This window comes from Mesoplodon densirostris, chromosome 10 (genome assembly GCF_025265405.1).
Source record: "Mesoplodon densirostris isolate mMesDen1 chromosome 10, mMesDen1 primary haplotype, whole genome shotgun sequence".
Classification (NCBI taxonomy): Eukaryota; Metazoa; Chordata; class Mammalia; order Artiodactyla; family Ziphiidae; genus Mesoplodon; species Mesoplodon densirostris.
The window spans coordinates 40,635,693-40,657,566 of NC_082670.1; the positions used below are offsets into that span (position 1 = coordinate 40,635,693).

The 21,874-nt window shown below is 55.7% G+C and overlaps 1 protein-coding gene across 1 annotated transcript in view; it reads right to left on the reverse strand.

Annotated features, from left to right (window-relative positions):
• The window catches only part of ITPR3 (inositol 1,4,5-trisphosphate receptor type 3), a 67,403-nt gene that overhangs the window by 13,526 nt on the left and 32,003 nt on the right, over positions 1–21,874 (reverse strand). The window contains exons 12-34 of the mRNA XM_060111519.1: positions 21,106–21,205; positions 20,853–21,013; positions 20,097–20,238; positions 18,171–18,332; positions 15,428–15,600; positions 14,765–14,884; positions 14,192–14,374; positions 13,018–13,269; positions 12,786–12,930; positions 12,132–12,273; positions 11,263–11,462; positions 9,215–9,344; positions 8,635–8,692; positions 7,243–7,408; positions 6,096–6,260; positions 5,946–6,020; positions 5,433–5,558; positions 4,524–4,646; positions 4,241–4,441; positions 2,926–3,177; positions 2,549–2,674; positions 2,312–2,437; positions 380–500 (exon numbers count right to left, since the gene is read on the reverse strand). Coding sequence (XP_059967502.1) covers positions 380–500; positions 2,312–2,437; positions 2,549–2,674; positions 2,926–3,177; positions 4,241–4,441; positions 4,524–4,646; positions 5,433–5,558; positions 5,946–6,020; positions 6,096–6,260; positions 7,243–7,408; positions 8,635–8,692; positions 9,215–9,344; positions 11,263–11,462; positions 12,132–12,273; positions 12,786–12,930; positions 13,018–13,269; positions 14,192–14,374; positions 14,765–14,884; positions 15,428–15,600; positions 18,171–18,332; positions 20,097–20,238; positions 20,853–21,013; positions 21,106–21,205 — 3,449 coding nt within the window. The remainder of the gene's footprint in view (positions 1–379; positions 501–2,311; positions 2,438–2,548; positions 2,675–2,925; positions 3,178–4,240; positions 4,442–4,523; positions 4,647–5,432; positions 5,559–5,945; positions 6,021–6,095; positions 6,261–7,242; positions 7,409–8,634; positions 8,693–9,214; positions 9,345–11,262; positions 11,463–12,131; positions 12,274–12,785; positions 12,931–13,017; positions 13,270–14,191; positions 14,375–14,764; positions 14,885–15,427; positions 15,601–18,170; positions 18,333–20,096; positions 20,239–20,852; positions 21,014–21,105; positions 21,206–21,874) is intronic.

Consider the following 21,874-nt stretch of genomic DNA (forward strand, 5'->3'; position numbering starts at 1 on the left):
TCCACCCTGGCTCCACTCTGACCCCTCCCCCCTCCACTCTCCCGCCTCCCCTCTCCCCTTCCCTAACTCTCCCTAACAATCTACTGCCTTCCTCCTGCCTGAGACCATTTGTAAGCCCAAGAAACTCTGCTCGGGGGAGGTCACCCAGCACTCTCCTCCGGGAAACTGCCTCAGAGGAGAAAACAGCCTTTTCTCAATTGCCAAGACGCCAGTGAGACACCAAGAAGGACTTACTGAGCACCACCTAGGAGCAGCTGATGGGCGAGCTTCGGGATAAGGTGTTTACTGTGAGGGCGGGCATCCCGAGGGAGGAGAGAGAAGGGGAGGGGAGGAGAGAGAAGGGGAGGGGAGGGGCTGGCCAGCGCCCCGGCACACTCACCCACCATGGCGAGGGTCCGGATGCAGGCCTCCACGGAACCCTTGTGCTGCTGCTGCAGCCACGGACACTCAAGCAGCCGTGTGGTGGACTGCAGCAGCTGCACCACGATCGTCTGGTGTGTCTGCAAGAGGCAACGTGCCTGCTGCCACAGCCCGGCCCACGCTCCACCCTGGGCGGCCCCAGGCCGGTGACCAGAGCCTACTGAGTCTGGGCGTGGGCAGAGGGATAAGGCCTCCAACAGCTACCATGGGCTTTTGTGCCGGTTGGAAAAAGGCACCCCCTTTCCTCTCAGCAGTGCACAACCTGTGCAACTATACATGGCAGCCCTGTGAGAACTCCCCGAGGTCCAAGCCTGGGGCTTATAACCCTATTGCTGACCCTTTTCTTCCTTTAAAAGAATTTCAAATAAATTAATATTGTGGAAAGGGGATATATTTACATGGTTCAAAAACCGAAAGGTTATAAGAAAGAATACTTCAAGAAGTCTTGGGGGCTTCCCTGGTGGTGCAGTGGTTGAGAGTCCGCCTGCCGATGCAGGGGACACGGGTTCGTGCCCCGGTCCAGGAAGATCCCACATGCCACGGAGCGGCTGGACCCGTGAGCCATGGCCGCTGAGCCTGCGCCTCCGGAGTCTGTGCTCCACAACGGGAGAGGCCACAACAGTGAGGCCGGCGTAGAAGTCTTGGGACTTCCCTGGTGGTCCAGTGGTAAAGAATCTGCCTTACAATGCAGGGGACTCAGGTTCGATCCCTGGTCAGGGAACTAAGATCCCACGTGCTTCAGGGCAACTAAGCCCGCGCGCCACAACTACTGAGCTCGTGTGCCTCAACTAGAGAGACTGCGTGCCACAAACTACAGGGCCCACGTGCTCTGGAACCTGCGCGCCACAACTAGAGAAGGGAAAACCTGCACCCTCAACTAGAGAGAAGCCCGCGCGCCACCACGAAAAATCCCACACGCCTCAAAGAAGATCCCGAGTGCCACAACTAAGACCGAACACAGCCAAAAAATAAAATAATAAATAAATAAAATCTTTAAAAAAAAAAAGAAGTCTTGACCCCGCCACCCCCATTCTCCCACGCTCTACCCTGTGGCTAATGAGAGGTGGGGAAAGCTGATACACATCACCGGAGTCCCAAAGGGGTCCCAGGGTCCAAACACCTATGTGTCAAAACAAGCCCATCCTGGCTGGGAGGGTGGGACCCAGTGTTTTTTCGCTCAGAAGCACTATCCCCGCTCCACCCTCAGTCCCTCTACCTATAGGCAGCCCTTTGATTGGTTACTTGTGTGGCCTTCCAGTGTTTCTTTATGAATTAGGTGGTGTAGCAGGGTCCTTCCTCAAGGGAACCTGGGTCTCTTCCTTTCAAGGGGCTCTGAGCTGTGACCTGGCTCGAGTCTGGGAATTTGGGGATTCAGGGGCTGTGACTCTCAGGGATTCAAGTCCAACACCTGTTCACAGCCTAGAGCTCTTCTGCCTCTACAGATAAGAAAGGCTTTAAGAAGACTGTCTACCTCTTTCAGTTCTGGGGACACCACGACCAACTAGCCAACACTGATGATTCTGTGCATCAGATTCTCCTGCTTCGGCTCTGCCATCCACTGCAGTAATTGCCACACTCTGTCTTCAGTGCATAAGGGCTGCCAGGTGTCCCCGGCCACCCTGGGACCCATCATACCAAGTGAATTTAGGAATTCCTGTTCTATGGTAATTTCCCCTGTAATTCCCAACCCACGGAAACCGTGAGATAATAAACGTTTGTGGTTTTAAACTGCTATATTTGGGGATAATTTGCTACACAGCATTGATAACTAATACACGTTTATATTCTTCTGCTGTATCTTTATAAGCTACAAGCAAATATGAATATATGTATTCTGACTCCCGCCCCCCCCCCCCCGCCCACATAGAAGCCGCCAGCAGCTGGAGCTCACCTGCAGGGAGGTGCTATTCTCAGAGAACGGGGAGCTGAAGAAGGCGTTGATTGTGTCCAGCACGACGGTCAGCACATACTTCTCCAGGGTGGGGTCAGACAGGCGCTTCTCACGCTTACTGCAGACCTGGGGTAGGAGAGACTGATGCCTGGGGGCCCCTCCACTCCCACCCCCTGGAAGGCCGCTGCACCCCCCGCCATGGTCTGCCTGCCAGCCCACACCCCGACAGGCACGGACCCGAGCCATGTCCAGGGTGAAGTTCTCAAAAAGCGTCCAGATGTGGTTGCTGGTATAGATCTCCTTCATCTCCACCTCTGTGTCCACGTAGCAGTGGTTCACAAAGTTCACGTAGGCCATTTTCACCTGGGCAGGCGGGGCCGGGAGGTCAGGGCACGAGCCGGGTCTCCCTCTCTGCGCTTCCCTGATTCCTCCCGACCCTCCCTTTGCTCCTCTGCCCGAGTCCCCACCACCTCCCCACCTCCCAAGCCCTGTCCACTTCCCCCACTTTCCCTCCCTCCCTCCCCCTGCCCCACCCAGCAGGGCTGAGGGGCTGGCTCCCCACCCCCACACCCTCTCCCAGCCCCCCGGGATCCCCATGTGCACACAGGCCCCACCTCGGTGATGCAGTCCTCGTGCGTCACCACAGACACCACATCCTCCAGGGGCAGCAGGGACGTGCACTTGATCTCGGTGTAGACGTTCTTGCCCTCGGCGCAGGCGGCCAGCAGGTCCACCAGGGAAATGTGGTACATGAGGGGGCTATGGTCCTCCACGCCATCCCGGGCAGTCTTCATCATGTCCAGCAGGTGGGCCAGCGAGGCCTTGTCGTTGTAGAACACGACCACATCGTCACCTGCGTTGGTCAGCTGTGGGTGGGAAGGGGGCACATCAGACCCCCTCAGTCCAGCAGGCTCGGGGCCCCAGCCCTCTCCTGTGCTTCCCAGGGAGAGACTGGGACTCTGGGACTCTGACTCCAGCCCTCACCCGACACTCAGGAAAACCCTCCCCTGCTTGAGTTTCTGGGGTTCCCTGGCCCTTGGGGCCCCAGGCTGATGTCTCAGGCCCTCTGCTGTTAGCTAGGACACCGAACCCCAGACTCAGGAAGTCCCCCCTCCTCTAAGGAAAGAAATCCCACTTGGGCTTGTCTCACAGGCGCCTCCTCCAGGAAGTCCTTTGTAATCCCACCCTCTCCCGGCTTACCCTCTCTCTACCCTATGCTCCCATAGCTGTAATTTAAACCCTCGAGGAGCATATACTGCATCCCTCTGGTGTCGACGATTAGGTTAGTCACGGTAATATAATAATAGCAATTAATAATTGACACTGCACAGCACGTCCAGACACGACGTCTCATTGATAAGTCCCTCGTCTCACTTGAGTGTTTGCTCTTTTCTCTCCCTGCTCCTTCCCACTCTGAGATGCTCCAGAGCAGAGAGCATGTCTGTTCCAGATTTAGATTCAGCCCTTCACCCCTCCACTTGTTTACTGAGTACCTACTATGGGCCAGACCCTGGGGCCCTAGCCATGAGCACAAAAGCTGTGATCCCTGTCCCCCTGGGCACACTGCCCTCGGAGCTTTCATTTGACTGATTTCCCCCAGGGATACATGGTCCTTGGCACATAGCAGGTGCCTCATGATTTGTAAATAAATGACAATAAATGATAAATGAAGGAATGAGTGTTTGAGTTCTCTCAGGCCCGTTATCTGAGTTCTACAAGGCGCCTAATTTCTCCTGGGCCTTGCTTGAGTCCTGTTAGGCCGCAGCCCAAGTTCTGCTAGACCAGCCTCTGTGTCCTCAGTTCTCCCCCAAGTCCCCTCCACAGCCCAGCACCCCAGGGCCCCTCTATGACCCACTGTCTGACTTCTCCAAGTCTGGGTCCTGCCTGCCCGCTGCCCGAGCTCCCCGAGCACCCCTCGGCCGCTCTCACCTCTGTCATGATCATGTCCTGGCACTTCTTGACGTACTTGCCCTCGGCCTTGATGACGGTGTGCAGGAAGTCCAGATACTGCACGTGGCGCCCGTGGGTGGCCAGCAGGTGCACGAAGTGCTGCAACACGGGCTCGCCGATCTCAGAGCACAGCTGATAGTTGTTCAGGAAGATGTGCTGCATGGTCTCCGCCTCCAGCAGCTGCAGGCGGGCAGGGCGTCCGTCAGAGAGGGGGATCGCGCAGCCCAGCCCTGCCCTGGAGTCCCGGGCCCCGTGCCCTCACCCCTGGCGTGAGGAAGAGGTGCAGGTGCTTGTGCAGCAGGGCCTGGTTGCCGGTGTTCCCAGCGCAGAACTTCTGCAGGAACTGGTGTGTGTAGCGCAGGATCTCCATCATCTTGGCATCGCCCTGGACGCAAACAGGAGGGGAGAGGGTGCCGGGGCCGCCACAGTGTGAAGGCCAGGCTGGGTCTGGGGCCAGAGCGCAGATGGGTGTGGGGGTGGGTCAGGGCTCAAGATTGGGACCCCAAGGTGGCCAGGTTCAAGGTGGGTCAGGATATGGAAACGTGTGAGGGACTGAGGGTCAGAGGCTGGGATGAGGCCGGAGTCAGGGAGCAAAGCTAACGGGTCAGGGTCAGGTGAACACTGAGGGGGTGTCAGAGTCAAGAGTGGGGTGAAGCTGGAGAAATATCAAGATCAGTCAAGGGGAGGGGTCCATGGTTGAGATGAGGCTATGTCTGGAGTTACGGGCCAGGGTGGGCTTGGGGACAGTCAGGGTAAGAGGTCAGGGTGAGGCTAGGGTATAGAATCCAAGTCATGGGCCAAGGAGAGACTGGAGTCAGATTAGGGTTAACATAGGTCAGGGTAAGGAAGTTGAGGGTCAAAGGTTAAAATGATGCTGAGAGTATGAGGATTAGACCAGAGAGGGAAACAGAAGCTGGGGTCAGAGTCAAGAATCAGGGTGAGACTGGAGCCAATTCAAGGTCAAAGTGGATCAGGATGAGGGGTGGAAGGTCAAAGGTCAAGATGACACTAAGATTGGATTCAGGGGTCAAGGTATGTGGGGCAGGCCAAGGTAAAAGGTCAGGGTGAGGCCGGGTTAGGTCAGCATCAGGGGTTGGTGTGTGGTTTGGGTTGGGTCAGGGCTCAGGGTGAAGCTGCCCTGGGGAGTCAGAGGTCCGAAGTCGGGTGTCACCTTGTCATAGGGGATCTGCAGCAGGTCCAGCATGACCTTGTGGGCGTCCATGTTCTTGAGCAGCCGCTGCTGTTTCTTCCTCATCTGCTCCCCGACGCCACACATCTTGTTCAGCCGTTCCAGGATCTGGGGTGGGGGGAGGGTGAGCCCAGGGCCCCTTCCCACTTCCTCAAGCTTCCCCTCTGCCCGACCCACCCCTCAGCCAACCACAGCCGAGCCCCAGCTCACACCGGGGACAGGAAGAGGGAAGGAGGCCACGGCCGCTGAATCAGATCTCTGCAGCAAGGCAGGAAAGAACTAACAGCCCGATTCCACCCATCAAAGCCAACAGAACAACATGACTGTGAAATGGAATTTCATTAAGTTCCTCCAGCTTTAAAATAATTCCATCTGGACCTTGGCAGAGTCATTTTCAACACTCAAGGAAAGCTGGAGGATATCTTCCAAGGCGGCGGGGAGCGGAGGCGGAAGAGGCCGGCCCGCAGACCCACGCCCGAGGACCCGGCCACTCACGCCCTTGACGATCTGGTAGTTCTCACTGCTCTTCTCCCCAGGCAGGTGCAGAAAGCCCTCCTCGTCCGCGGGCCGCTGGGGGCACAGGGAGCGGGGTCAGCCGGGCCCAGCCCTCGCGGGGGCCCTGCCCCCCTCCCGCACCCCGCGCACCTCCTTCTTGTCTTTGGCGGCGCCTGCCTCCACCTCCTCGCCCTTGCCGCTGCCCTTCTTGTCCACCCACAGCTCCGACTTCTCCACCATGGTCCGCAGCCGGTCCAGCTCCGACTTGATCACCTTGTAGTTCTCCACGTCCTGGGCTGAGATCAGCAGCTGCACCTGAAGGTCAAGGACAGGCGTGCCTGGTGAGAGAGCATCCCCAGGTCCACTGCCTCATAGAGACTCCCGGCGCTGCGCTATCCCGGCCTCTCTGCTCCTGGCATCTCCACTCTACAACTGCTCCTCTCCACCCAGCCAGATCCTACTCAGAGTTTATGGCTCTGTTCTAAGTCCACTGCTTCCAGGAAGCCTTCCCTGATGGCCACAGGCTTCCCTGCACCCCCGGTCATGAGCTGCATCATCATCTGGCTTCAGTTATTCACGGACTCGTGTCACGTGCTGCTGTGGCCTGTCAGTTGTTCACGCAAAACCTGAATAGGGCAGGGCAAGGCATACTGACATCACTGAATGCTGGGAACTGAACCCTGACTCCGATCCCACCTTACCCGCTCTGGGTCAGTGGGTAAGGGAAGAAAGCTAAAGCCCCCTGGGCCTCAATTTCTCCCACCTGTAAAACAGGAATGAGAGTAGAAACCACACTGTCGGGGCTGCTTGGAGAATTCCATGAATGCAAGCCCAGTGCTCAGTGCCTGGTGCACGGCGCTCACTCATTAAATACCACTCCCCTCTCACAGGGAGCGGTCGAGACCACATGACATCACAGTGACAAAGCCAGTCCCCTTGGTGAAGGCTGAGTGCGCACTAGGCATGATGCAAAGCACTTATTAGCAAAGGTGCACGTGATAGAGTGTGCAATCTGTAAAGTGCTGTCCACCTCATAAGACACAACAGGCCTGGAGCCAAGCTGAGAGGAGATTGAGGTGGCCAAGACGTAGCTCCCCCTTTAAGGAGCTCAGCAAGGCCAAACACCCCAGGGAGGCATCTCGAGCTGCCCCTGGGCTGTGAGCTGCTCCGTCCTGGCATCCCCCCCTAGCGTCCAGTCTGTGGCCCACCTGCTCGGTGCCTGCTGGCTCCCAAGAAGCCCCCTCGGGCCTTCCTCCCGCTCCCCAAGGGCCAGGCGCTCTGGCAGGGGAGCCAGCACCTGCTCGAAGGTGTGCATGGCCTCCTGGCGCTGGCTGAAGTGCTTGAAGAGCAGCTGCAGGGCCCCCGAGACCAGGGGCGCGTAGTCATGCATGGTGAGGTGGATGAGCACGCGCAGGAGCATGCGGCCACCCTCGTCGTCCACCTCCAGCATGCTGCTCGTCCTCCTGTGTGTGGGGGGGCGAGGGTGATGGCGGGCATGGCCGGCGCCTTCCTGGGGCCCAGGGGTCAAGCAGGCTCCCTGCCACCCATTAGGTAGCCGTGGTGCCTCATGTCACGCTGGCTAAAAATATTGATATTTCCTCCTCACTTTGCAAACAGCTGCCAACCTAAGCACCCCAGGGATCCCTGTGTCCCCTGAGGTCCCACACAACACCCCTCGATTAAGCAGCTGAGGCAAGGACTCTTCACAGGGGACCCACAGACACCCCCAAGGGATTCGTGGCTAGAGGCTGGGGCTGGGAACAGAGGTGGGGGGAACCTCCATCTTTCTTTTCACCAACTTCTCACCAAAATGTAGTTTCCTTCAGTGAGAAAAAATTAGAGGTACCTGTGACTTTGTCACCAATAAAAAAATCACAGATGTTTTCCCATCACCTAAGAGTTGCTATAGAAATTGCAAAATATTGTTTACAGTCATCACGACTTCAAAGTAGTGGTACTAATTACACCCCGGGCACAGATTGTTATTTAATGTGCTAATAGAGAGGCACACATATATAACTGTCACTTCAATTTTTTTTTCTCCAGTATTTTGATAACTGCATCTCAGTGCCATTGGTTTCCTTTATAATTTTGTGTGCACTATTTTATGAATTTAAAAACGCCATTCTGGGAATTCCCTGGTAGTCCAGTGGTTAGGACTCGGCACTTTCACTGCCGTGGGCCCGGATTCAATCCCTGGTCGGAAAATTAGGATCCTGCACGGCGCAGCCAAAAATAAAAAATAATAAAAAATAAAAACGCCATGCTGAGAAGGGAGCCAAAGCCTTCACCAGATGCCAAAGGCATGGCACAGAAATAGTTAAGAGCCCCCAGCTCCTGGGGTGACCCTCCCCGCCCTGCTCCAGCCCTCTGAAGAGCAGGCTACCCTCCCTGCTGTGGGACACAGGGACATCCCTCCAGCTACCTGGCCCAAGTCCTGACACACAAAGGCACAACTGCCCTGAGGGGAGGCAGGGGGAGGACCAGGATGACAGTGGGGCCCAAGGGGTCCCGATATCACTGGGCCTGGGCAGGTAAGGGAGGGTCAGAGCGGAAAGCCGGGGCACCCCGCCCCAGAGCCTGGTAAGGGTCTGCAGGAGGATTAACCGAGGGGGGAGGGGTCTCAAGCCTGTGTCGGCATCACCCACCCAACCCCATCCACAACCCCCAGCCTCAACCCTGGCCTCACCCCACTCCAAACATGGCCTCCGCCTGCTCCCCGATGCGGTCCAGGTTCATGTTGGCAGCTGTGGGGAGCAAGAGGGCGCAGATGAAGGCAAGTGGCTGGTCCATGTCCAGGAAAGATGAGGAGCACTGGGGAGAGGGGGCAGGGAGACGCCCAAACCACCCCCTCCCCACACTGGCTGGTTGGCAGCCCCTCTGCCTGCCTCTTCTGGTGGCAGAGGTGGAACCAACCAGGACAGGGACCAGAGCAGCCACCCTGCCCTGCTGGGGCGAGCAGAGTTCTGGGCTGGGGGTGCTGGTCCGGCTCAGCCTCTGACCAACTGTGGCCTTGGGCAAGTCCCTGCCCCCCTGTGGGCCTCAGTTTCCCCATTTAGGAAATGGAGGGGATGACCCCTGCCCCGTGCCCTCATTGGGGCAATTAAATGAGACAATGGAGAGGAAAGGCCCTTGCAGACTGGGAAACAGGGGCAGGGCTGGGGAGCTGGCCCGAAGTGACCCCAGGCCGCAGCCCACTGCTGTGTACACCTGGGCGAGTCACACAGCCTTGGCATGAAGTCAGGGTGAAGGGAGGGGTGGGGGCTCACTGGCGGAGTCAAAGGCCGGGGCTGTGCCATCAGCCCCGTTGTCCTGCATGGGAAACACCTCCACAAACTCCTTCTTGAAGACGGACAGCAGGTATGAGATGCGGTAATCCAGGCGGACGTTGAGGATGAACTGGAGAAGGAGGAGAGGATGGGGTGAGGACCGGTCTGAGGTCAGGAGGCCAATCTCGCTCTAGGAAGAGTGAGGGGCCACCCCGAATGCGTTCCAGCACTCAGGAGGCTCAGCATGGCTGTTCAGGACCCTATGGGACAACACAAACAACAACATCAAGACTCCTCTCCCAGGGGAGGCGCTGGGGCAGCCACCGTGGAGAACAGTATGGCGGTTCCTCAGAAAACTAAAAATGGAGCTGCCGTATGATCCAGCAATCCCACTCCTGGCATATTATCTGGACAAAAATATAATTCAAAAAGATACCTGCACCCCTATGTTCATAGCAGTACTATTCACAACAGCCAAGACATGGAAACAACCTAAATGGCCATTGACAGAGGAATGGATAATGAAGATGTGGTACATATACACGATGGAATATAAGCCAGCCATTAAAAAGAACGAAATAATGCCATTTGCAGCAACATGGATGGACCAGGAGATTATCATACTAAGTGAAGTTAAGTCAAACAGAGGAAGACAAATACCATACAATATTACTTATACGTGGAATCTAAAATACAATACAAATAAACCTACCTACAAAACAGAAGCACACTCACAGACACAGAGAACAGACTTGTGGTTGCCAAGGGAAACGGGGGTGTTCGGGAGGGAAGGATTGGGAGTTTGGGATGAGCAGACATAAACTATTATATACAGGATGGATAAACAACAAGGTCCTACTGTTTAGCACAGGGAACTATATTCAGTACCCTGTGAAAAACCGTAATTGAAAAGAATATTTAAAAAGAATGTGTATATATGTGTAACTGAATCACTTGCTATACAGCAGAAATCTAACACAATGTTGTAAATCAACTATACTTCAATAAAAATAACTCCTCTTCCCAGGGAGGTCCAGGGCGCCCTCTCCCCAGCTCCTGCCTCAGTGATGGTGGATGGTACCTCCTCTCAGAATGAGGCAGAGACCCCCCACTCACAGCCCACTCAGTCCCTCTTTCCCAGGCTGGACGCTGACAGGGATGGGAAGGCAGCTCCCCAGGTCCAAAGGCCGATTCTTGTCCTCCTATCCTGCTCTGCCAAACAGACCCTGGGGTTCCTGGGAGTAGGAGGGAACCAAGCACTATGGGGGAGCAGGAGAGGTGGGGCTGGGGGTGAGGACACAGGGTTTGCAGACACCCTTGACTGGCCTCTATCCTCTGTCATCATGGGGCACAGAGCCTCTGGCCACACCCAGGACTCAGATCTGGAAGCCCCCAGCCCCCAGAATGAGTTAGAAGTCCCCTCTTCTGACTCCCCTAAACAGACCCGGCCCAGACTGGATCCCCAGGGACATCACTGCATTACCCTTCCCATCCTCTGGTGGAAGCACAGCAAAAGCAAAGCGTCCTTATCCCTTCTCAGGACCCTATAAAGCCCCTTCCCCAAGTGCTGCTGAGGCACCTCAGACCCAGAAGACACCCAGAAGAAGGATGACTGTGTCCACCCCACCAGGAAACAAGCCCTCAGATCTCTAGCTCTGCTTCAAAACCTGTGTGACTGCAGAAAAGTCCCCTCCCCACTTTCCCTTCCCTCGTCTGTACAATGAGGGGACAGCGCACACCAGGACCACTAGGAGGGCTTGTTACCGCACAGACAACAGGCCCCACCTCCAGTGTCTCTGATCCATAAGTCCCAGGTGGGGCCCAAGAACCTGCATTTCTAAGTTCCCAGGTGAGGCTGATGCTGCTGGTCGGAGGACCACACTTTGAGACCCACTGGGCTACCCACTGGGCTAGACGGCTCATTGTGGAGCCTCCCAGCACTAGATACTATGATCTGAGGGGGGTTCACCTCACCAACCTCCCCATACCTGCCCCCCGTTCTCCTGCCCTGTTCCTAACACCTCCCGCCACGCTCCTGGCCCAGCCACCTGCAAGATTTCCAGGATCTTCAGTTTGGTCTCCATCACCACAATGTCCTCATTCTCCTCAAACTTGCTTCTGTCCAGCGGCTCAGGGGCACCAGCACCGGGAGGCAGGCTGGGGGTGCCAAAGACAGACTGCTTGCGGTTCAGCACCATGGTGGACATAATGTGCCCCACTCCCTGGATGGACCGCCGCACATTCTTGCCTGCAGAGTGGGGAGCAGGAGGGGGTCACAGAGGACACACAGCAGGGGCACCTGGCCTGACTCTGTCTCTCTCAGCTGCAGGGCAAAGCCACCCTAAGGAAGGGGCAGGGCTTCCTCCACCCCAGGAAGACTTCCTGGGGGAGGTGAGTTTTCAGCCAAAGCTGGGAAAAGAAGGGAGGGCCAGGGCAAAGGTGAACTGTGTGGGGAGATCAGTGAGAATTCTCTTGTGGGAAATCACGAGAGCTGCTACAGAGCACGGGGGACTCAGGCGACACTGTGTGGAGAGCACTAAAGGCCAGGGGTCAGCCTCCGTGCACTTTTTGTTTGGATGAGTTTATATCACCAGTGGGTGTCCCTGACAGCTGGGCTGTTTCCTCTTGATAGCAGGGTGTGTCCCCCCATCTGACTGGGTGCTCCCCCACAGGGCCTCATTATCTCCCTCAAGACCAGGCTATGTAGGAAGGCAACTCGCCCAGACTCCAGGGTCTCCACAGTGCCTGGGCAGGGGGCCTCTCTGGTCCAGCCAAGGCTGGAGGAGACTGGGACCTAAGACACTCACTGGCAGAAGAGCCAGGAGGCAGGATGCACAGGAGGGTCGATGGGAAAGGTAAGAGGAGACTGAGAAACGCTAGGGTGGGTAGCGGATGGCCCGGCGGAGCAAAGCCTCACCGCCTGGGTCCTCATAGACTTGCAGCATGGCCGGGGGGCCCTGCACGCAGTCGATGATGCCCAGCAGAGTGCGTGTGAGCCGCAGCAGCTCGCTGAAGCTGTAGAAGCCAAAGTAGATGAGGTTGTGCGCCAGGCTGACCACCTGCGGAGAGGGGGTGGGGCCGAGGTGAGTGTGGGTGGGGCCAAAGTGTGGTGGGTGGGGCCTCACGAAGGGCGTGGTCTTGTGGGGGTGGGGCCAGCCCAGGGAGAATAATGAGGGACAGATTCCTCGGGAAAGGCTCTAGGATGTCAGGGCTGCATGGACACAGAACCAAGGGTCCCAGACAAGGGCAGCCTGACCCAAGAGGGTTACCAGGGAAGAGAGGCTTGCAGAGGAGGCAACTGTGGGGAGGACAGGGCAGAAACGCAAGAAGTGGCGAGTGGCTCCTGCCAGGGACCCGTGACCCAGCCCTGGGCTGATGTGGTGAGTGGACGAGGGGGAAGCAGCCCTCTCCGGGGCATCAGGAGAGAAGCCTCCCTCCCAGCAGTCTATGAGGTCTCCCTGCAGTGGCAGGGGCTCTGAGGGAAGTGAGGTCGTATACCCCACACCCTACCCTGGGGAGTGACCAAGACCCAGGAGGGGGCAAGCCAGTGTGCTGCTGAGCCCCAGCCCACCTCAAAGGTGAGCTTGTTCTTCTCCTCATTGGCAAAGGGCACGGCCTCGCTGACCACGTTGTTGAGGTAGTCCTCCACGAACTCCATGGTGCTAGCAAACTTGTTCTTCTTGTCATCTCGGGAGGCGTTGAGGTTGGAATCATAGCTGGGGGTGGAGGCGGCGAGGCATGAGGGTCCCCTGAGATCCTCCCCCTCCAGCCGAACCCTGCCCACCCACCTCCACCCAGCTCACTCCTTGATGGTGATAGCCGTGGGGATCTCAGTCCAGAGGCGGGCGAACTTGACGGGCGTGACCAGTTCCTGGGGGTCACGGTCCACGTGCACGTGCAGCATCAGGTGGCAGAAGGAGGCACGCAGGTCAAAGGGCAACATCTCGTCCGCCATGCACAGGAAGATCAGGTCAACGCCCAGCTGCTGAGAGATCTCATCGATGGCCAGGTACTGCCGGTCCAGGCACATGCGGGCAAAGAGCTTCAGCTGGTACCTGCGGGGCAGGGAGGACAGTGAGGACATGGCAGGTGGGCTCGCAAGGGCTGCTGGCACAGGCCTGGGCCTGCTGAGGACTTGAGAAAGTGGCAAAGGGACTTAGGTTAAACCACGCACCAGCCACCGTAACAGGACACAATTCTGAGCAAGCCAAGTGGACAGAAACACAGTCTGGGATGGAATAATAGCAAACCTCCCCTCTTTGCTAAGGAGGAAGGTGCTTCTGGCTCAGCCAGGACAGCTCTTCATGGGAAGAGGGATGGTATGGAGAAAGGCTGGGAGGGGGAAGGGAGGAGAGCTCGGTAAGAGGAACCCTGCTCGGGCAGGGGGTTGAGGGCAAGACTGGGAGGCAGAGGAGGGGAGGGTGCAAGACCAGGGTGGAAGAGCTACAGAAATGAAGGCTGTAGGAAGCTTTGTTCTCCACCGAGTCATGCCCTCTGCCTCCTCCTCGGAGCCCTGCATTACCTACCCCAGGCTCCATGGCCAGGAAGCCTGGGTTTGGATCGTGGCTCCCTGCTTACGGCTCTGTCACCTTGGGCAAGTTCCTTTACCTCTCTGTGCCTGTCTCCCCAACTTTATAATGCGAGTAATGATAGTCTCTACTTCACAGGGTTGTCGTGAGGCTGAAATGAGTGATTGGGTGAGTGTTTTGACCAGTGCCCAGGAGACAGTGAGCCTGTGATGAGTGTTATCTAGTATTCTTATTTTTTAAATATGTATGTATGGAGACAGGTGTGGGTTTCCTTCAGGCCTCATCGCTGTGCTGAGCCTGGCCTCAGGCCACCCAGTGCTCCTCGGGCCGCCCAGTCACCCGTCACTTAGCCTTCCTGGTGAAGGCGGAGGCAGGAGCCCCCTCGAAGCTGCTGGGGCTCGTCCCGGGGCAGGGCCTGGTGAGGCCCCGTGGGAGGACCGTGAGGCACCTGTAGTAGCTGAGCACGTTCTCATCGTGGGCGTTGCCGGCCCGTGCCTCCTGGGCCAGCTGCCTGATGCTCTTCTCATGGTGCTCGTTGTTCTTGTCGGTCCACATGAGCCACACTTCCTCCTCTGAGTACTCGATGCTCAGGTACTCAAGGGACTGCGCCATCTCCTTCACGGGCCGAAGCCTGCAGAGCGACGGAACCCATCACAGGGAGCGGGGCCCAGAGCCCTCCCCGAGCACCCCTGGCCACACAGACCTCCCCTCCCAGAGCTGGGCTGAGGGCCAGTCAGGCTGCCTCCCCTGTGGGACCCACCTCCAGCTTGCGACCCCAGACAGACCATGAGCTTCTGGAAGGCAGGGGCCTTGGCTGGTTCTCCTGTGCCCCCATCCCCTTCCCCACACAGTGCCGGGCACCGAGCTGGCCACACAGCAGGTACTGGGTATCCGCAGAGAGCCTGCAGGTTCTAGCGTGAACCCAGACAGGGCCCCAGCTCTAAGGCAGCGGGGGGTCCGGGCAGGGTGGAGCCCTGGGGGGGACGTGAGCTGCGGGTAGGAGACAGCGCAGCCGGCTCACTCGGTCTGGATGAGAATGTCACTGTTCTTGGGGTCCAGCACACACTTGCAGATGAGCTCCTGGGTGACGGGGATGGCGATGTGGTTGGACACACACAGGTCAGAGAGGTAGTCCAGGAACCTGGAGTGGTGACAGCAGGGGTGGGGTGAGGGACTCAGAGGTGGCCCCCCAGTGGGGACAAAGCCCACCCTCCTCCTTCCCCAGCTGGCAGCACCAGCTCCCTGGCACTTGGAGTTTGCTGCTCCTGCAACCTTCTCAAAGCTTGTAGATAGGGATATGGACTCCCGGCTGCCTGGGGAGGGATGACCCATAGTCATCACCCTGGGGCTACATGGGAGTCCACGGGGTCAGAGGAAAGGAGACACAAGGAAGGAGTGATATTCAAAATATTTAACTGGTCCAATGCAGGCACTGACTTGGCCACTGGAGAAGGGTCTGGGGGTCTCCTGCTCTACCAGGAGTCAACCCCCTTGTTGCTAGGTTGGGCCAAATATGGGAGGGGACATAGGGAGGGGCTGGGGGGGCCAGGACCTCAGAGAGGTGGGAGTTTACCAACAAGTGCAGAAGGATTTCAATATTTAACAGCCAGCACCAGCAGCTTTCTTCCCCGGGCAGCAGTGGGAGGGGGGGAGGGGGGTGGTATGGTGGGGGAGGGGGGCCCACCTGGGTTCCCGGTTCTTCCGCACCAGGCTGACGAAGGTCTCCACCTCCGTCTTGGTGATGTGCTTCTCCAGGAGCTTGCGGTTGTTGTGCAGCAGGGCCGTGATGGTGTCTTCGGCCAGGATGTCGTAGCCAATCTGGGACTGCATCATCCCGAACTGCTTGGCAATGTGTTCCTGGGGGGCGGCCGGGCTGGGGGTCACAGGGAGCCCAGCTCTGCTCCAGAACACTGCTCCCAGGGACCCAGACAAGGACCTGAGATCGGCAGGAGACCCCGACCCTAGGAAGCTAAGGGATCCAGAAGAGGATGCCAGCTCCGGGCAGAGGGTAGTTTTATGTAATATAGTTATTTAGCTCACCATCCATCTCCCTACCAGAGTGAAATCCCCATGAGGGAGGGACCCTGTCTGCTTGGCAGGGCCAGCTACATGATTGGTGGGGCCCAGTGAAAATGAAATAGTAGGACTCTTCCCAGAAATAAGCCCATACACCTACAGTCAATTACTCTTCAACAAAGGAGGCAAGAATGTACAATGGGAAAAAGAAGTCTCTTCAGCAAGTGGTGTTGGGAAAGTTGGACAGTGCATATAAACCAATAAAGTTAGAACACACCCTCTCACCATACACAAAAATAAACTCAAAATGGCTTAAAGACTTAAATATAAGACATGACACCATAAAACTCCTGGAAGAGATCACAGGCAAAACATTCTCTGACATAAATGGCACCAATGTTTTCTTAGGTCAGTCTCCCAAGGCAAAAGAAATAAAAACAAAAATAAACAAATGGGACCTAATCAAACTTAAAGCTTTTGCACAGCAAAGGAAACCATAAACAAAACGAAAAGACAACCTACAGAATGGGAGAAAATATTTGCAAATGATGCGACTGACAAGGGCCTAATTTCCAAACTACATGAACAGCTCATACAACCCAACAACAAAAAAAAAACCAACAACCCAATCAAAAAATGGGCAGAACACCTAAATAGACATTTCTCCAAAGAAGAAATACAGATGGCCAATAGGCATATGAAAAGATGCTCAACATCACTAATTATTAGAGAAATGCAAATCAAAACTACGAGGTACCGGGCTTCCCTGGTGGCGCAGTGGTTGAGAGTCCGCCTGCCGATGCAGGGGACACGGGTTTGTGCCCCGGTCCGGGAAGATCCCACATGCCGCGGAGCGGCTGGGCCCGTGAGCCATGGCTGCTGGGCCTGCGCGTCGGGAGCCTGTACTCCGCAACGGGAGAGGCCACAACAGTGAGAGGCCCGCGTACCGCAAAAAAAAAAAAACTACGAGGTACCACCTCACACCAGTCAGAATGGCCATCATTAAAAAGTCTAAAAATAACAAACGCTGGAGAGGGTGTGGAGAAAAGGGAACCCTCCTACACTGTTGGTGGGAATGTAAGTTGGTGCAGCCACTGTGGAGAACAGTATGGAGGTTCCTCAGAAAACTAAAAACAGAATTACCATATGATCCAGCAATCCCACTCCTAGGCATATATCCAGACAAAACTATAATTCAAAAAGATATGCTCACCGCTATGTTCACAGCAGCACTATTTACAATAGCCAAGACAAGGAAACAACCTAAATGTCCATCAACAGATGAATGGATAAAGAAGATGTCGTATATATATGCAATGGAATACTACTCAGCCATAAAAAGAACGAAATAATGCCGTTTGCAGCAACATGGGTGCAACTAGAGATTATCATATTAAGTAAGTCAGAAAGAGAAAGACAAATATCGTATGATATCACTTATATGTGGAATCTAAAATATGACACAAATGAACTTATCCATGAAACAGAAAGACTCACAGACATAGAGAACAGACTGGTGGTTGCCAAGGGGGAGGGGGTTGGGGGAGGGACGGAGTGGGAGGTTGGGGTTAGCAGATGTAAGCTTTTATATATAGAATGCATAAACAACAAGGTCCTACTGTAGAGCACAGAGAACTATATTCCATATCCTATGATAGGACTGCCCTGGTGGAACAGTGGTTAAGAACCCGCCTGCCAATGCAGGGGACACGGGTTCGAGCCCTGGTCCGGGAAGATCCCACATGCCGTGGAGCAACTAAGCCCGCATGCCACAACTACTGAAGCCCACGTGCCTAGAGCCCATGCTCCGCAACAAGAGAAGCCACCTCGATGAGAAGCCTGAGCACTGCAACGAAGAGTAGCCTCCGCTTGCCGCAACTAGAGAAAGCCTGTGTGCAGCAACGAAGACCTAATGCAGCCAAAAATTAATTAATTAATTAATTAATTTAAAAAAAAATCCTATGAGAAACCATAATGGAAAAGACTATTAAAGAAAGAATGTATATATATGTATAACTGAATCACTTTGCTGTACAGTAGAAATTCATACAACATTGTAAATCAACTATATTTCAATAAATAAATAAATAAACTAGAGGTAATATTAAAAAAAAAAAAGAAATAGCAGGACTCTTGTTCAAAAATTAAGAATTTCAAGACAGCCACAGTGGAGCATTAAACCCAGCACGAGGTCCCTCTAAGGATGGAGCCAGGTTGTGTGCTGTGAGGATGGCCCTACGATCTGGTTTGGTTCCCTGCAGCATCCTCATCCTTGGGGCCTGAGACGGCGCTTGGCACACCACAGGCACGCCTTGATGAATACGTGCTGAGTGAATGAGAGCAGGAGTGAGGGAGGGAGTGAGCCGGCCAACAGGTGAAGGGGCAGCAGTCCAGGGCGGCGGGCAGCCCACCTGGTTCTTGCGGTAGTCCTCCTGGGAATGGCGCAGCACACGGTAGCACAGGCGGAACATGTGCTGGTAGGGGGCGTTCTTCTGGTCCGACAGCTCCTCCAGCCGCACCAGGGGGCCCTCACCCCCCTTGTCACGGAACGGGGTCTTCAGAATGCCAAAGATCTAGGGGAGCAGGGAGAGTCAGGAGGGATCCCCACATCTGCCTGCACCCCTAATTGTCCCAGGAATCCTAAGCCCCAAACTGACCCTGCCTGGAAGCCACCCTGACATTAACCCTGAGCTGATTCTAAGCTAGACCATGACCCCCGCCCACCCCTTACTCACTCCCCTCTCCTGGCTGGAATCCCAACGCTGGCCTCAGCCTGTGCCTCCCCAACGTGAATTCTAATCCCAACTCAGATCTTGGGCCTGGCTCAGCCTCTGGGGGAAGAGCTGAGGCTCACTGCAGCTCAGGGGTCTGAGGCTAAGAGAAAAGGCAGGCCAGGCCCGTGTGGCCAGAGCTTAAGAGACCAGACACAGGCCTGCCTTGTCCAAAAGGATCGATGTGGGGATGTAGGGTTACATAAAGCCAGGCTGGCAAAGTGGTAACAAGTGAATTCAGGCAGTGTTCGGTGTACTATTCTTTCAATACTTTCTCAACGTTTGAAAATGTTCATAATAAAAATTTAGAAAAATTTTTTTTTAAAAAGCACAAGTTTGGGCTTCCCTGGTGGCGCAGTGGTTAAGAATATGCCCGCCAGTGCAGGGGACATGGGTTCGAGCCCTGGTCTGGAAAGATCCCACGTGCTGCAGAGCAGCTAAGCCCGTGCACCACAAACGCCAAGCCTGCGTTCTAGAGCCTGCGAGCCACAACTACTGAGCCCGTGTGCCACAACTACTGAGGCCGCGTGCCACAACTACTGAAGCCCGCGTGCCTAGAGCCCATGCTCCGCAGCAAGGGAAGCCACTGCAATGAGAAGCCCGCTTACCGCAGCGAAGAGAAGCCCCCGCTCGCCACAACTAGACAAAGCCCATGCGCAGTAACAAAGACCCAACACAGCCAAAGATAAATAAATAAAATAAATAAGTTTATTAAGAAAAAAAACAAGCTCAAGTTCTCAGCCTGATATCTGAGTGCAAATCCTGGCCCTGCTGCTTCCTAGCTATGGATTCTCGGTCAAGTTACTCCAACCTCTGCGTGCCTCAGTTTCCTCACGGGTAAAATGGGGATAATGATTAATAAATAAGCTCTCCCCAGGTTGAGAGGATCAAATGAGTCGATTCATGTAGGGCACTTAGGGCAGTGCCTGGTACACGGTAAGAGCTCAATAAATATTGCGGGTGTTTTTGTTTTTTTTTAAAGAGGTGATAAGATCAACCATACCTCCATTTTTTAAAAATAATAATAATAGGGCTTCCCTGGTAGCGCAGTGGTTGAGAGTTCGCCTGCCGATGCAGGGGACACGGGTTCGTGCCCCGGTCCGGGAGGATCCCACATGCCGCGGAGCGGCTGGGCCCGTGAGCCATGGCCGCTGAGCCTGTGCGTCCGGAGCCTGTGCTCCGCAATGGGAGAGGCCACAACAGTGAGAGGCCCGTGTACGGCAAAAAAAAAAAAAAAAAATTATTATTATATTTTTTTAAATTTTTAAAAAGAATTGATGAGAAACATCAGGGAGACTGCAGCTCAGCTGGAGATGGGAAAAGGCAAGCTCACGTTCACAAGACGTCCTGTTCACAAAATTAAAAAAAAAAAAGCAGGACTGGACTTCCCTGGCAGTCCAGCAGTTGGGACTCCGTGCTTCCAATGCTGGGGGCACAGGTTCAGTCTCTGGTCAGGGAACTAAGATCCCACATGCCACGCAGCCAAAAAAAAAAAAAAGTGTCCTGTTCCCTGGTCACTGGCCTTTCCCCGAGGCCCGCCCACCCCCCATGCATGTGCACGGCCACCTGTTTGAGGATGTTCTGCTCTCTCATCAGCTTCTGCCGCTCCCGGTTGGGCTTGGTAACCATGATGTCCAGCACGTTCTGCCCGTTGTTGGGGATGTCGCTGACGAAGAACACCAGGTCCTCCAGCAGCTGGATAACAAATCTTCACGAAGGGACACCAGGGGTGACGAGTGTGAGGTGCCGACCTTGGGCACCCCCCAGGACCCCCGTCACATGCCCCCTGGGGCAACCAGCTCTTCCGCACACGCCAGCCCTGCTGTCACAGCACAGAGCCCATCATCTGCCTTCCATTTCTCTCCCAGCTTCACCCCGAACTGCTTTCCAAACACACCCCTCACCCCACCCACCCTGGATCCAAAGTGCCCTCTAGACAAAGAATCTCAGGATACTCCGATCTGGAAAGAACCAATAGGGCACAGGCAGGGTGTTTGATGTGAAGGGCTCTGCATTTCCATCCACCACTTCCTAGCTGTGTGACCTTGGGCAAGTCTCTTAACCTCTCTGAGCCTCAATCCCACCATCAGTAAAACAGGGGTAATGATGGCTCCATCACAAGGCTAGTTCTTGGAGTATGTGAGCAGTGAGGCTGGGGCCCAAGGTCAGCCAGGGCCCCGCAGGGACCAGTCCCCACCTCTGTCACCCTGCCCCACCCAGCCTATCCAGATTCTGCTTTGTGACTCCTTTGTTTGTGAAACACAGGCCCCAGGAGGACAAGGGCTCTCAGGAAACCTCGGCAACCCTGCCCCTGAGGCCCACCTGCGGTCATTCTGGCTGATGAAGCCCTCGCTGAGTTTCTCCACGGCACTGGCCAGCATGGAGCTGGCGTCGTTGGCAAAGTCCAGGTCTCGGATCTCGGACACAGGAACCGACACAATGGCGAAGGCCTCCTTATCCTCCTTGGTGGGGCATGTGCCCAGCTGCAGGGACAGAGGTCAGCAGGGCACTCAGGGACCAGCCTGGGCCCCAGCCCAGCCCCCAGCCCAACCCCCTAGCCCCGGTGGGCCCACACCATGAGCCGGATGGGCCGCTCCTCCTTGACATCAATGGGCACGTTGGTGCTCTGGATCCACGTGTTGGTGCAGAGGTGCCGCAGCCGGACATAGGAGTTCCTGCAGGCAGGGAGGTGGACACAGCAGGGGGAGTGCGCCACGGAGCGCGACCCAGCAGTCTGCCCGCTCTAACCCCTGGGGCTTCCCATCTTCCACCTGCCTCCACACCCAGCAGCCGTGGGACCGGGGCACGGGCCCCCCCCCAGGTGAGGAGCCTGAGCCAGAGCAGAGAGACCAGCAACACGGCCCCCAGGCCCTGTACTAACTGCTGCGCTTTCCCAGGCCCACATGCCTTGCCCACTCTCCCCAGAACCAAGCTCTGAAAGCCCAGGCTTAATTACAAGCTCAGGACCCAAATTCATTGGGACAAATGAGGCTATTTAAACTATCCCATTTAGGGCTTCCCTGGTGGCGCAGTGGTTGAGAGTCCGCCTGCCGATGCAGGGGACACGGGTTTGTGCCCCGGTCCGGGAAGATCCCACCTGCCATGGAGCAGCTGGGCCCGTGAGCCATGGCCGCTGAGCCTGCGCCTCCGGAGCCTGTGCTCCGCGACGGGAGAGGCCACAGCAGTGAGAGGCCCGTGTACCACAAAATAAATAAATCAATAATAAAAGTACTTTTAAACTATCCCATTTAGTGTCAACACGCATGTGTTTCACGGCGGAAATGCTCATGTCTTTGATTATGAAATACAATTAACATTCAGAAATGAAAAATAATCTGAATCTC